General features: G+C 39.3%; 1 protein-coding gene across 6 annotated transcripts in view; it reads left to right on the top strand.

Moving 5' to 3' along the window:
• The window catches only part of PPP2R2C (protein phosphatase 2 regulatory subunit Bgamma), a 279,740-nt gene that overhangs the window by 202,431 nt on the left and 63,671 nt on the right, over positions 1-13,638 (top strand). For 3 of the 6 annotated variants that reach the window (XM_039540603.1, XM_039540604.1, XM_039540605.1), the window contains 4 exons: positions 1,598-1,695; positions 3,333-3,498; positions 8,111-8,223; positions 8,857-9,034. In XM_039540603.1, coding sequence (XP_039396537.1) covers positions 1,598-1,695; positions 3,333-3,498; positions 8,111-8,223; positions 8,857-9,034 — 555 coding nt within the window. Of the gene's footprint in view, positions 1-1,597; positions 1,696-3,332; positions 3,499-7,952; positions 8,023-8,110; positions 8,224-8,856; positions 9,035-13,638 lie in introns of those variants that run through there. The other 3 variants (XM_039540607.1, XM_039540606.1, XM_039540608.1) reach the window with 2 other exon arrangements.

Genomic DNA, 13,638 nt, shown 5'->3' with positions numbered 1-13,638 from the left:
ACTTAGAGTTCTGCATGTCTTGGCCTAGGGATATTTTTCCTACACACATGCCCATATTAACAGAATACAATTAATTCCCTGCCCTTTCGTCTCCTCCCAGGATTAGTGAGTAGCCACACATTTTATACGACTTAAGATAAGTGACACACTTGTGGTCCCATCCTGAAGTCTATGAAATACTAGCACCTACATACACCCACTCAAGCTGAAAAATCATAATAGAGCCTATCATATATCTTGTTTTCAAAAATCCTATATTTAAGGGTTTATTTTTAGATAAACTTTCTGTTTCTCAGTAATAGGACAAGGTTTTCTTTTTACATTAGTAATTGTATACCTCCCCCTAGCTTTTTGATAGCTCACAGGGAAAGCTACTGGCAATAGAAGCTTTCTGAGATTTGGGGCTGGATTAGTAAAAGAATAATAGGAACAGGTACTTTTAATTCATAAAGTGCATCAAATAAATGGAACTTCTACTTCTCATTTAGATACTTTTGAATTTTAGTGACTATGTTTAGGGCCAGATTTGCAAAAGAGCTGGTTACATATCCTGGTTAGGCACCTAAAGGGTGTCCAGATTTTCAATAGGGCTCAGCTGCCACTAACTCCCACTGTTCTCAATGTGAGCTGATGGATGCTGAGCTGATTTGAAAATCTGGCTACTCTTTTAGATGCCTAAATGGGAGCTGTTGAGTATTGAGCACTTCTTAAAAATCTGTCCCATATCACTGAAGGTTGATAATTATAGTAAGCCAAAACATGTTTATGTGGGTAATATCCTATATGTTTGACTATAACTTGGTATATATGATGGATCCCTAATTTATCATCACACTGGACATTTTAATTTAAATTATGCTAATAGTGAGGATTAACTGCAGATTATGATTCTAACATTTATTTTCATGCAAGTGAAATAATTTGTTCTTCCTGCCTTCTAGCTCTTTTTCTCCCCTTTCATTTCAACTCTACAGTGTTCGGTAAAATAGGCTGGCCTGCAGTTTTGATGACATTCACGTCACCTCAAAAAATTGTTCTTGGGGTTCTATATTTAAAAACAAACAAAAACTGGTGTGTTAGAAATTTCTCATGATATGTTTTTATGATGTTGAAATGATCTGCAAAAAACTCTGCCCTGGAACAGACCATGTTTTGTAGTGCATAGCGTGCAAAGCACCTAAGGAGACTCAGTCTTGCATTCGTGCCTCTGTGGAGGGACTAGGCATTTGCACTCCTTGCATATCAGGACAGGGGGATTCCTGTGCTTCCAAGAGTGCTAAATGCCTCATAGAGGGTGAGGAATATAATTTGTGACAAAGCTGAGTCTGTAGCAAGAAACTCTCTGTGCTATGTCTGTGCTCTTTTTGGTGCATATAACCCCTCTACTCTCAAAACGCAGGCAGTGCCTGAAATCATGATCTCGCCTCTAGAAGTCTTCAGTTGTTTTAGTTGCCAGATTTTAATGGCAGGGCAAACTTTTAAAAGGGTAGCTTGCTATTGCATTCCTCTATATATCTTTTGAGTCCCTAATTTCCTGTATTTTTATGGAGCCCTTGACATTTCTAATGGTTTGCCTTTTCTCACTTTTTCCTTCCAGCTGATATTATTTCTACAGTTGAGTTCAATCACACTGGAGAACTACTGGCTACTGGGGACAAGGGAGGTCGGGTTGTTATATTCCAAAGGGAACCTGAGGTATGTTTGTTACTGCTTCCCGTCATAATTGCTCGCTAAGCTTTTTTTTACACTGCTGAGATCTAATCGATTTTTGAATGCTATCAGGAGTAACAAAAACTGAATGTTACCTATTTTGAGAGGGGTGGGAGGTCAGTGTCACTCCATGGAGCATTCTGTTAATTGCTCTGTTGTGGAGATCGCGGATCTTGGCTGAGAAAACGGGGTGAAATCCTGGCCCTGTGAAGTCAAGGGCAAACTTCCATTGACTTCAGTGAAGCCAGAATGTCATCACCCAAGGTGTTTTGCCGTAAGGATTGTGTGACAAAGGGGCCTCAGAAAAGAGTCTTGTTCAAAGTGTGTTATCCTTTCAGCCTGTAATATTTAGGTTCAATTAGGTGAATAAAAGAAGATAAGAGTCTTAATTCAGAATTTCCCTGCTATTCCTAGTTGTTATCCAAGGCCAACAATCGGAAGCACAGAACTTCTAAGTTAAGAAAAAGCTGTTTTTGTTTTTTGTTTCTTGTTTAGTCTGAAATTCATAGCTAAGGTTCCACAAACAAGCTTAGCTCTGCATTTAGTAGCAATCACACCACAAAGCTATATGTTATTACACCCCTCCTATGATATCTTTCACTCTTCCTTTTCAAATTCTGCTCACCTTCCCTTGTATCATAACTATGGAATAAGTAATGTCATACCCTGCCTGGTTTTGTTTTGGAGAATGCTGTACACTGTCATCTCAGCCAGTATTTGGCCAGTGAAGGGGGTTAGCCAGAAGACTTGGTTATATATGGATACTTCAGTCTCAGATGCACACTGAGGGGGGAATCAGTCAGGTATAGCAGTCTATGTACTCTGTAGAGACAGGATGGTTTGGACAGATTTGTATTTGTGATATCCTTGGTGGCTTATTAGGTAGATAGTGAAAGCTGGCTGGTGAATCTTGGCCTGATTCTCACCTATTTACACCCACTTTAGAGTCCTTTACACTGCCAGAGAGTATTCATGAGAATCAGACCTTCTATGTTGCGGATAGACTGTGAAAGTGTTGTGACTGTTGTGTAGTGGGGACCTGTGAGGGGAGAGGACAGGTCTTTCTTTGGTTAGTACATGAACGATGAGAAGTAAGGAGTGTACAGCTGGTTGATAAAAGAAGGATGGATTGGAGGAGGGTCTGTAGCTCCTCTTTGGAAGAATGGTTTGTACATTAGTATGGGGAGTATGGATATTATTCTGAGGCATGTAGAAATGTAATGGAGATAAGTTATGGGGTGTGGCTAAACATTTCCAGGAATGCGGGGAATGATCAGAGTTAAGGCTGCTTGTGAAAATTAAATTCTGAATTCCCAGATTGTCACATGCAATTTTTTAATAACCACAACATTTTAATAAGATTTTTCCTGAAGTAATTCCATTTTTGCATTCCTAATGATCTCAACAAAGGCTTTTGTCTGGGTATTGAACACCATTTAATGCCCACGGAAAAACAAATTTTATTTGTCATAGTAAAGCAATCTGTCAACAGCATGTTTTAAATTTAAAATAAAATATTTCCTAGGATTGTTATATTTATGATGATTACTGGTTTACCTCAGTCAGCTCAGAAGCTGGAGATAAAATACTGACACATTTCTGTTTCTCCGTGTTCTTCACAGAGTAAAAATGAGCCTTACAATCAGGGGGAGTACAATGTTTACAGCACGTTCCAGAGCCATGAGCCTGAATTTGATTATTTGAAGAGTTTGGAGATAGAGGAAAAAATAAACAAGATCAAGTGGCTACCACAACAGAATGCAGCCCACTCCCTTCTGTCAACAAATGGTAAGATGGAAGAACCAATACAAGTATCAATATTTTGCTCTGGCCCATTCCAACCCTGCTAGTCTCTCTTGCCCACTATTTCCCAATCTCATTTAAAATTAAATTTGCATTTCAATAGTTTCCAGTTTCAGAGTCTACTAAGAAAAATTGTTACATGGATTTTGATATTTACTATCTTTAAGTTTTATTCACATTCACAGACGAGGTTTCCTATTTGAATGTTCATAAGGCATTTAGGGATGGAGAACGGTGAAATTTTTCGGTGGCCAAACAGAAAAATCATTTGTTCAGCTCCACTTAGGGAGCCATCTACTTTTGTTAATAATATGCTGTTCTGTTTGGAAAAGCAACTATGTGAAAATGGGACCATCTTACTCAATAACTATGCTTTGTATGTGTATGCAGAACTATATCTGCTGACTTAAGTAAAAAAAAATAGGGTTTTTAATACTTTTTATTCCTGTTAGCCCTTCAGAACCAATTCAGCTGAGAGAGAGATGGATTAATTACATTTCCTTCTAATGTATTATCAACAGAATTGTTTACTAAGTTCCAAACAGTTACACTTGGGTTTGCAAAATAGAGAGCTAGTGATACTGATCCTTCTTTGCAGAATACTTAGAAATCTTCAGATGAAAAGTGGACTACAAGAGCTAAGTAAGGGTTTGTAAAGGTGTCGCTGTGGGAATAATTTGAAAGCATACAGTTGCACAAGTGTCACTGAGGAGATAATTTGACTTCTAGGACCTTTATTACTGTTGATGATGCATGACATGGGTAAAAGCCAACTTGATTCTCAGATGCCAGGTTGAGTTGACAGCACTCTGATATAAAAATGTTTTACTTGTAAAACTGAGCAAATTTAGAAATCACTGACAGATAATAAACATGGAACACCATAATGCCATCTTAGACAATTGCTTTTCAGAACAGAACTGCTCTTTAAGGCAAGGTCATTATTTCTAGTCAAGATTTACAACAATAAAACAGTATTCACAGATTAGAACATTAATGTCTAATATTGATCAGGGTTTCTCAGTCTTCTTGCCTTGGAACTGGGTTTTTAATACATAAACTTTTGGGGGGCACCCTGACATAATACACAATTCTTGGTATTATATTAATTATTAAGGGTCAATGAGAGCTGCATTGATGCATCCAAAAGCAGAATATACCTAGTGTGACCGGATAACAAGTGTGAAGAATTGGGACCCTTTTTTTTTTTCAGGGAAGTATAATTGTGTCTATAATAATACACTAATATCGGGATGGTCCTAATTATATCAGGACATCTGGTCACCCTAAATGTGTCACCTCTCCTTATGCATATGGAATGGTTTTACTATCTGTTTTCCTTTTGGCAGCTGACATGAAGCAGATTTTTAAAAGCTAGCTACAGTGAGGGCTAAATTTATCATTCACAAAAGAAACATGGCATCTGAGAGTTCATTTCTGTACATCTCCCTAGTCTCAAATATCTTCCCTAATTCAAACAAGTTTAACAAAAGAATCTTATTTTAATATAGGCAGAAGTTGATTCTCTGTTCTGGAAAGCAAACCCTGTTACTTCCATTCTAAAGTATGTTTTTAGAAACCTCAGAAAATACATGGGGCTCAGTCCTAGGCTCTACTGAGTTTAAACTTAGCACAAACTCTAAGTCACCTTCCTGCTTCCCTGATTGTGGGCTTGCTGGTGGGTTTGAAATGAGCTGTCTCAGGGCTGCCCTAAATTACCCTGGTTGCAGCCAGACACAGCCAGCCAAAGATTCGGCAAAATATTATGTGCTCTGCTCTGCCCCTTCCCAGCTGTGGCACAACCCTGACATGCCTTCTGTGCAGAGGAGAGTGGGGAAAGTACAGGTGGCATAGACCTGAACATGCTGGCTTTGGACACTCAAAGATTCCTCTGTGTTGGGGGAATCCTTAGCTGCCCCTTGAGGGCAGTTTCTCATTGCTTGGCACTGGCGTCATTGAGGACTGAGCCCGTGGTATATGTAGAAGGATGGTTTAGTTGGTAGGGCAGCAGCCTAGAATTCAGGAGACCTAGCTTCAGTTCCCTACTCTGCCACTCCTGTGTGACTTTGGCCATGCTGCTTTGACCATGTAATTCCCTACCTCATAGAAGTGTTGTGAAGATACATTCTGAGGTGTTCAGGAACTTCAGAAGTGGGGGACATGTAAATACTTTAGATCAGCAGCAACTGGTTCTTGTTCAGACATTTTTTTCTGAATCCAGTACTTGGATGCAAAATTAGAATAAGGCAGCTCTAGAAAATTATGTTTAGAATCTAAAGCACGGTTGTGGTCAGAAAAGTGAGTGTGTAAAAATAGCATTTAATTATGCAGCAGATCTTCTCCCACAGAGCAAATTCTACCCACAGATACAGATGTGTAGCTCCCACTGAATTAAATGGAAGACACACCCATGGATCTGAGGTCTGAATTTGGCCCCACATGTCTTCACATCATATTTGCTTCTAAGAGAAACCAGTTTTCAGTACAGCAAACTGTGCAGGGGCTACACAGCTATGGGAGAGGGGGTTGGATTTTTTCCAGTTCACACATCACCAGCAAAATTTGTCAGTTAAGTTCTGATTGCAGCATCTTTATTAAAGGAGACAGAAGGACCACACTGTGACTTTCAGTCCCAGCTTGGGCTAGCAGTGCTTGCAGTCAGCAAAATTAAAGTTTGACTTGTAAACTGAGCTAATTAGATATTATAATAACAAATCATTGTGATTCGTTGGTAATTCTTTGCACTACCGAGGCTGGTTTCTGACTGAGTTACATCAGATAGCTCAGAATGTAGCCTATACAAAGCCTTTCATCTGAGGATTTCAAATTGCTTTCCAGACACTAATTAATTTAAACTTCACAACCCCACTGAGACTGAATGAATATGGAACCTCACAGTGCCATTTCTGCAGTCCCTTTTCAAAACATGTTGACACTTTGAATATTTAAGGATGTTGTGAGTCCAGAGGGCATACACACAGAGAAGACAATCAGCAAATATGATCCATTTAACCATTAAACAATCAAGTTTTCCTGCAAACATTGATGTGCTAATCAATAGAGGTCAAATCCTACCATGAAAGAGATGCATCTAATGTTGTTTCTTCTTATGGTGTGCATTGGCTTTAATAGTGAAAAGTGAAAGTTGGATCATTACATTTTTAAAAACTTGTGAATACCATAGTAGTTAGGAATTTTCATTGAACTGTACACACTTCATAATAAATCTGACTACAAGTCACAAAGAAAACCAACTTGCCAAAGGAAACACAAAGTGGTGTAATTGTAACATATATTTGATGTTAGCTAAGTACAGCTGCTCAAATATAGGTTGTATAACTAAAGTCATAGACTATAATGGTTCAGTGTTAGGATTTTTGTTGCATGAGGGTTAGTGGGTGAATACAAACTTTTACATAAGCTACATCATAGCTATAATGCAGTTTGTTTTCTTTTCTGGGAGAGGTAGGTCAATTAGTTTTAAAACAAAAGAATGTCAAAGTTAAACACACTACAGAAATGAAATGTGACCACTTTTTATCCTATCAGATTGTATTCTTTCTAGGGACTGTGTGGAACAAAGCTGCAGTCTACATGAGTGGGCCGTGCCCTTTAATGTCTGTCCTGTTGTTTATTTTACCTCTTTTTAATGCTGCCATACTTCTCCTGGCAAATTTTGTCATGCCAGCAGTACTCTTTGTAGGGGTGCAATGAAGTTGGACACTGCAACAGACACTATTACTATTAGATCACACACATAGGAAGCTCAGATCGGAGCCCTGATCCCTCAGCTTCAAAAAAAATATACAGGCCTCTACCACTTGAAGTGAAAGGATTGTTCCCCAGCTGACATTAGTGGTAGGTCCCATAGCCTCTGTAGGAGCCAGCCACTAGAGAGCAGCATAAAAGTCAGGCACACCCAGCCAGTGAGTTCAGAGGAAGGGTTTGAAATGATTATCAACTCCTAGAACATTAGTGTCCTTTTTCCTCCCCACTCCTCTGCCTCATACCCATCCCAGTGTGATACCTCTCCTTTAGAATTTCTCCTTCTGTATCTCCCGGCTGCTGCTCTTCTGTCCATGCCTCTGTCTTGGAGATGGGGAACTCCTAAATATAGCCTCTGTCCTTCCCTGGTCTTTTGTCTGCATGAGCCTGTGAGGTAAAGATAATAAGTTTCTGCCTATTCTTGCAACAGGCCGTTCATCAGCTAGACAACCCATCCACCGAATACTCCTATGGCGTTGCTTCTGAATATCCCAGCAAACTGGACCAAAATACACGGCTGTGCACCTTTCATGGTGGGAGGGACATAGGTTCTCAAGGGCGTGCACAGTGGGCAGTTTTGGTGCACTCCCCCTATCAAGTGCGGAGCAGGGCTCTGAGAGCAGTTTCTGCTCATTTTGTTAGCAGGCAAGAATGGGCTGAGTCACTTGTAGATTCAGTAAACCCTTCATGAGTCAGCATTTTTGCAATTAGAAAAGTGGGTCTGATTTGCAAAATTGAGTTTAGGTGAGTGCTCTGTTTTTGTAATGTTTATTTTAAAGGTGAGTAACAGAGTCGCCTGGCTAATAGAAACTCTGGTTTCTTTTTTTAAAAGATAAAACTATCAAATTGTGGAAAGTTACTGAACGAGATAAGAGACCAGAAGGATACAACTTAAAAGATGAAGAAGGGAAACTTAAAGATCTGTCTACCGTAACATCACTACAGGTGAGCTATTGGACCCTGTGAGAATTCTTTGTCCAATGTCCAGCTGTTCTCTAACTGATAAAGTGTATGCCCTGGGCCCTACTTCAGCAAAGGATTTCAGCACATGCATAACTTTACTCATGTGAGTAGTCCTATATGGTGGATTGGAGCTTTAGATCCTAAAATATTGTCTAGAATCCCTGATTTCTCTCAGCAGCAAATATTTTATAGTGTAGTAACCGCCATGAAAAGCGTGTAAAAAAATTACTGACAATTTATTCTAGCTAGTTAATTGTAAGCTCTTTGAGGCAGAGACCATCTTTGTTATGTGTTTGTACAGAGTCTAGCACAGTAGGTTTCTGGTCCATGGTTAGGCTGCTGGGTGCTATGATAATACAAATAATGAACGATAATAATCTATGTACAGCTGGTCTATACATATCTAGCATTTGTTTTCAAAGACTTAATTTATTATGGATCAGAAAAATTATAGCCTTTTTGTCACTTGACAGTTTTTGATGAGGCATAAAGCAGTGAAAGAAATACACTAAATTATTTAAAATGTAGTTATATCTCATTCCCTGCACTATGCTGAGTTTCTCAACATATACACAGAAATTACTTCAAAAATTCGTATTTAATATTTTTTTGTAGGTGCCTGTATTGAAACCTATGGATTTGATGGTAGAAGTCACCCCCAGGAGAATCTTTGCTAATGGTCATACCTATCATGTCAACTCAATTTCTGTCAACAGCGACTGTGAGACATACATGTCAGCTGATGATCTCAGGATTAACCTCTGGCACTTAGCAATCACAGACCGGAGTTTCAGTATCCTTTATTATGATTGTGTGCTCCACTGCTATTCACACTCAGAGGGCTTTTTTAAAATCTATTTTAAAATGAAATGCATATTTTAACATTCATTTTTATTTTAAAAATACTTCCCCCATCACAGTCTCTGGGAGTATTTGTAACAGATAAATACATCATTTTACTCTACAGGCAGTAAAGTTGGTTACCAGTTCAAAGCACTGGGGAATTTTTATAGATAATTACCAACCTCCAAGTTGATTAGTGTCTAGTTACCAGGAAACTGACAAAGTCTGAATGATCACTCATCACCTGCCTAGGCTACCTTATTCCCCCATCTCCCACAGACTTTTATTCTGAGTTGCTCCTTAGTGGGTGAAAACGGTTTTCAGAATTGACAATCTTTACCCCTGCATGTTCACCCCCATGAGAAACACTGAATGAGAGACGGTCATACCAGGCTTAGGTCTCTCTGTGACATGCCTGGCCTGCCTGTGACACAGACCCCTTCCTCCCAGTTTGGACCAGCAGCTGCATCTATCTGTAGTGCTGGCACGGTGCTGTGCATTATGAGGCATTCTAACAACCTGACAGGGCACCACCTGCAGTGCAGCAGAGTGGGGAGGGGAAATCAGCGTGGAGGAAGATGATGTAGAGAGGAAACATTGACATTTTCCTGGAGAGGAAAATATAGCCCAGACTAAAGTGTCTGTATTGTGTGGAGTGTAAAAGGACCATTAAGGAGAGGCACAACCTACTTTGAGGCCAGGGCAGAATGCTGGGTCAGCCTGCCCTGCATTACTGCATTCTTATGATAATTTTTAAAGTATTCTTAATGCAGGTGAAATTCTATTTCTGTGGGTGTTTATATAAGTCTGTGAGAATTGGAAGTGAAGGCAGTGATCTGCCAGCAGAGGATCTCTGTGATGAGTTACATTTCTACCAACAAAGGGAAGTTCGGGATGATTTCCTCATCACTGATGGAGTTACACCTCCCCCCCCTTCTAAATCATCTGTGGGGCCTAATCCAAAATCAGTGGAAAGACTCCCATTAGCTTCAGTGCGCTTTAGAGAAGGTCCTTAATTTTTTGGTTTGTTTTTTGTTTTGGAATGGACCAGATGGCAGGTGCGATATAAAATGCCCCCAGCCAAGATACCTCCAACTCCCGTTTAGACCCTCATCCCCCAGACCCTCTTCAGCTTAGGCATGTTGAATTGTGTCCTGAAAAACCAACCTACTCAAAGAGTGTGTTGCAGGGAAAGTATAACAAAGTGCAGCTCCATCCAAATTTGATTTCCAAGCACTGCCACCTCCCTCTTTGATTATGGCTATGAGAGCACATTTCCCCCTGTCCACCAGCCCTTCTCTGTGCAATACATGCACCTCTTCTTCATGTTGTTTATTACAAGCTAAAAGGGAAAATGTTGTTGGGAACCCCTTGCTGAAGTGTTGGCATCACATCACGAAATTGTAGGGCAGTCTGTTATTACAAATCTCTAATAAAAGAATAGGGAATCCATGCATCCCATCCCCTGCAATAATTGTGTTTGAATACAAAACCAGGGTTAAATATCATTAAGGCTGTGACACAAGATGACAGAAGGCAGGATATAGAATCCAATGGCATTATCTGGCGTCTGTCAGTTTCTGTCACAGCTTCTCTATTATTCAAATGTTTTTCATTCAATTTTCTTTTTAAAGTCTTTTCTATTGTTCACTGGTTGGGAGGTTAATTTCCATCGCTCGGGAGAGTGAGAGACTGATTGCACTGCCTGGAGCCTAGCATTGTGTTGACAATTTCTGTGCATACTTCCCCACATAACTCTGCCTCCATGCATCAATCCAGAGATCGTCAAATTGTGCCAGATTGTCTGGCGTCTTTATTATGTGGTTATATGTTTACTAAGGGTTTAATTCATATACCATTAAAGTCAATGAAAATATTTACAACCGCTTTAATGAGAGTTAAATCAGGCCCAGTATAACTAGGGAGAGAGGTCCATTTCAGTGGAAGGTAGAAGCCTAAATACCTTTGAGGATCTGAGCCAAAATGTCCAGACTTGGTTGATTAAAATAAGGTATCTAAATCCATATTTAGGCACTTAAATAGAAGTGGGCTGATTTTTCAGAGTTGCTGAGCATGTAACGTTTCCCTTTGAAGGCACTGCAGTTACATCATGGACGAATTTGGTCCTTACTTTCTACCAGACAAATAGGAGTGACTAGAAAGTACTGGCTATAAACCTAAGCCAGCCTAGCACCAAGCCCCTCCAATCTTTCCCTCAAGTTTGGGATTGAATTAGCTGTAGATTACCCCTATCATGGCAGTAAAAGAAGGACAAGACAACTGGAAGAGGTGGTTTTAGATCTGCATCAGTCTGTGGAGAGAATATATTTTTGTCCATACAGTTACCCAGCCTGCTTATGCATTTGTGCAGGTGCACCTGTCTCCCTGAGATTTCGGTCTGGCACATTAAGGACTAAGGAACCAATAACTAGATGTCATTCTGCCTGCCTTTCCATTCTGCAGAAAACAGTCATCTCTCATATAAAACTGTCTGGTTTTTTAGGTGGATTGCCTCTCGGTAAAGCATGAGGTGTTGCATGATGCAGTTAGGACCAGGCACATTAAAAGAAGAAATTCTGCTAAGCATAAAGTTTAAATTATAAATAAATACCACTGGACTCAATGCTTTCTTCTGTGCACATCAGAAGATTATTTTAAAGTTGATAAAGTCAAACAATTTTAAAGATATTGGTTTGTTTCCCAACCTTTTTGCTAGATGGAACATGAATGAACACAAAGCAAAATATGGTGGCCTGAGTACACCAGATACATGATGTACACAGGGCCCAATTACAACAAATGAATGAATTGAATGTATTTTAGCCGAAATGGCATTTTTAAATAAATGATCTGGCAGTGATACATCTCTGTCTTACTCTTTCCCTCTGATGCAGCTCTGCTACATATAATGAACTACATTCTGTTTGCCCAAGAGGCTGGATGTGACAATGACACAAACAAATATAACAGAAGAGTTTCTGGACACTCACACACATTTGAACATCTTTATGAGCTACATAAAAGAGCAGGAGAAGCAGTGGTATTCTGTCAACGCTATCAGCATTGCACCAGTATGAGTAATTTAAAAAGAAAGTAGGAAGGTTTGATTTATAGAATTTTATTTGAAATTAAAATAAAATGGTTTGCTGCCATTATTTCAGCAGCTTTACAAATCACTGAGAAATATTCATTTCTGTGAAAACAGAATGATAAGCCAGTGTAGATCTTAGGCTTGTTTTCATTTTGGAAAATACTTTTAAATCAATCTTGCAAAATTCAACTTGGATGCTTGCCTGAGACAAGTAATTTTTTTGACAAGTAAGGAAAATATTTTTTTTCATTAGCATGACTTTCATTTTGGTGAAAGGCAGACAAGTAAGTTTTGAGTAAGTTTCACGTTTTGGCTGATAAATTTCCATAAAATAATTGCAAGACAACTTTAAACCTTTCTCTCTGTTTGCAGACAGATTTCCTCCATACCTTGGTGTGGGCAGAATAAGTCATATCCTCAGAGGAATTTAGTATATCTTCTTCTTTCTTTGCTAAGAGGTTTAACATGTTTAGTTGCATTAGAGAGAGAGAGAGAGAGAGAGACACTGCATCCTTAATTATACATATTCTGTACTGAGGCAGAGATTGCTACATTTGTTAATGTTCTGTCTGAAATGGCTTAGCAGTGTTGCCCATAGCTTGAACCTTTAGATAAATTATCTTGAATATGGTGAACAAGAAAACAGAACTGCTGGAAGCATACTGATAAGGCTTACTTCACATCTGTGGTAATCTCTGGATGATCTAACCATACTAAATATTCTTTATGAGCATGTATTTGGATTGCTCACACAACTATGCAGATCATAGCACTTGAACTCCTTTCATTTCCTGGTAGCATGCTACAGTATTTCACTCCAGAGGCTGCCGTGGCATTGCTATGGTAACAACAGCCTCAGTTCCTATACGTGTGCTCATCTTGAGACTCATCTTGACTAAAATACTCATTTCTCAGTCAGGTCAATATAGTCCAGGGTTATCCTGTTTTAATAAAAAATTCCTTCTTTAATGTCCCAAAAGGGTTACATTAATTAGCAAATCACTATAGGTCCTTCTTATAATCTAATGTATTCCAGCATTTGAAGCATATCATGGATGGTCACATCGTTAGGCTCTGTATCTTGTGGGAATTAATTTACTTTGGAAATATACCCAAAAAGAAAAAAGGCACAAAAATAGGGAGCCCCAAATAGCACTGCACACAAATGCATGATCTACTTTGTGGTAGGTACAATTGCATCTGAAAACTTCATTAAGACAGTACACATACATACACATTGTTCTGTAATGGAGCCCCTAAGCTGAGGAATACCCACTCTTATAATACTGCCAGGCTTGTTTCCTTCAGTGCAGTGCCTTTGGATGCAAAGCTGAAAGCTAATACACAGCATTCTCTTGACATTTTTGTGGTGCGGTGTGCTGACAAGTTTGTGTCCTTGGAATGAGATAAGGTTGTTTCTATAAAAGTCTCCAAATGTGATGACTGTGCACAGACTATTTGCA

Source organism: Mauremys reevesii, linkage group 5 (assembly GCF_016161935.1).
Source record: "Mauremys reevesii isolate NIE-2019 linkage group 5, ASM1616193v1, whole genome shotgun sequence".
Classification (NCBI taxonomy): Eukaryota; Metazoa; Chordata; order Testudines; family Geoemydidae; genus Mauremys; species Mauremys reevesii.
This window is presented reverse-complemented; position numbering and strand designations above follow the sequence as displayed.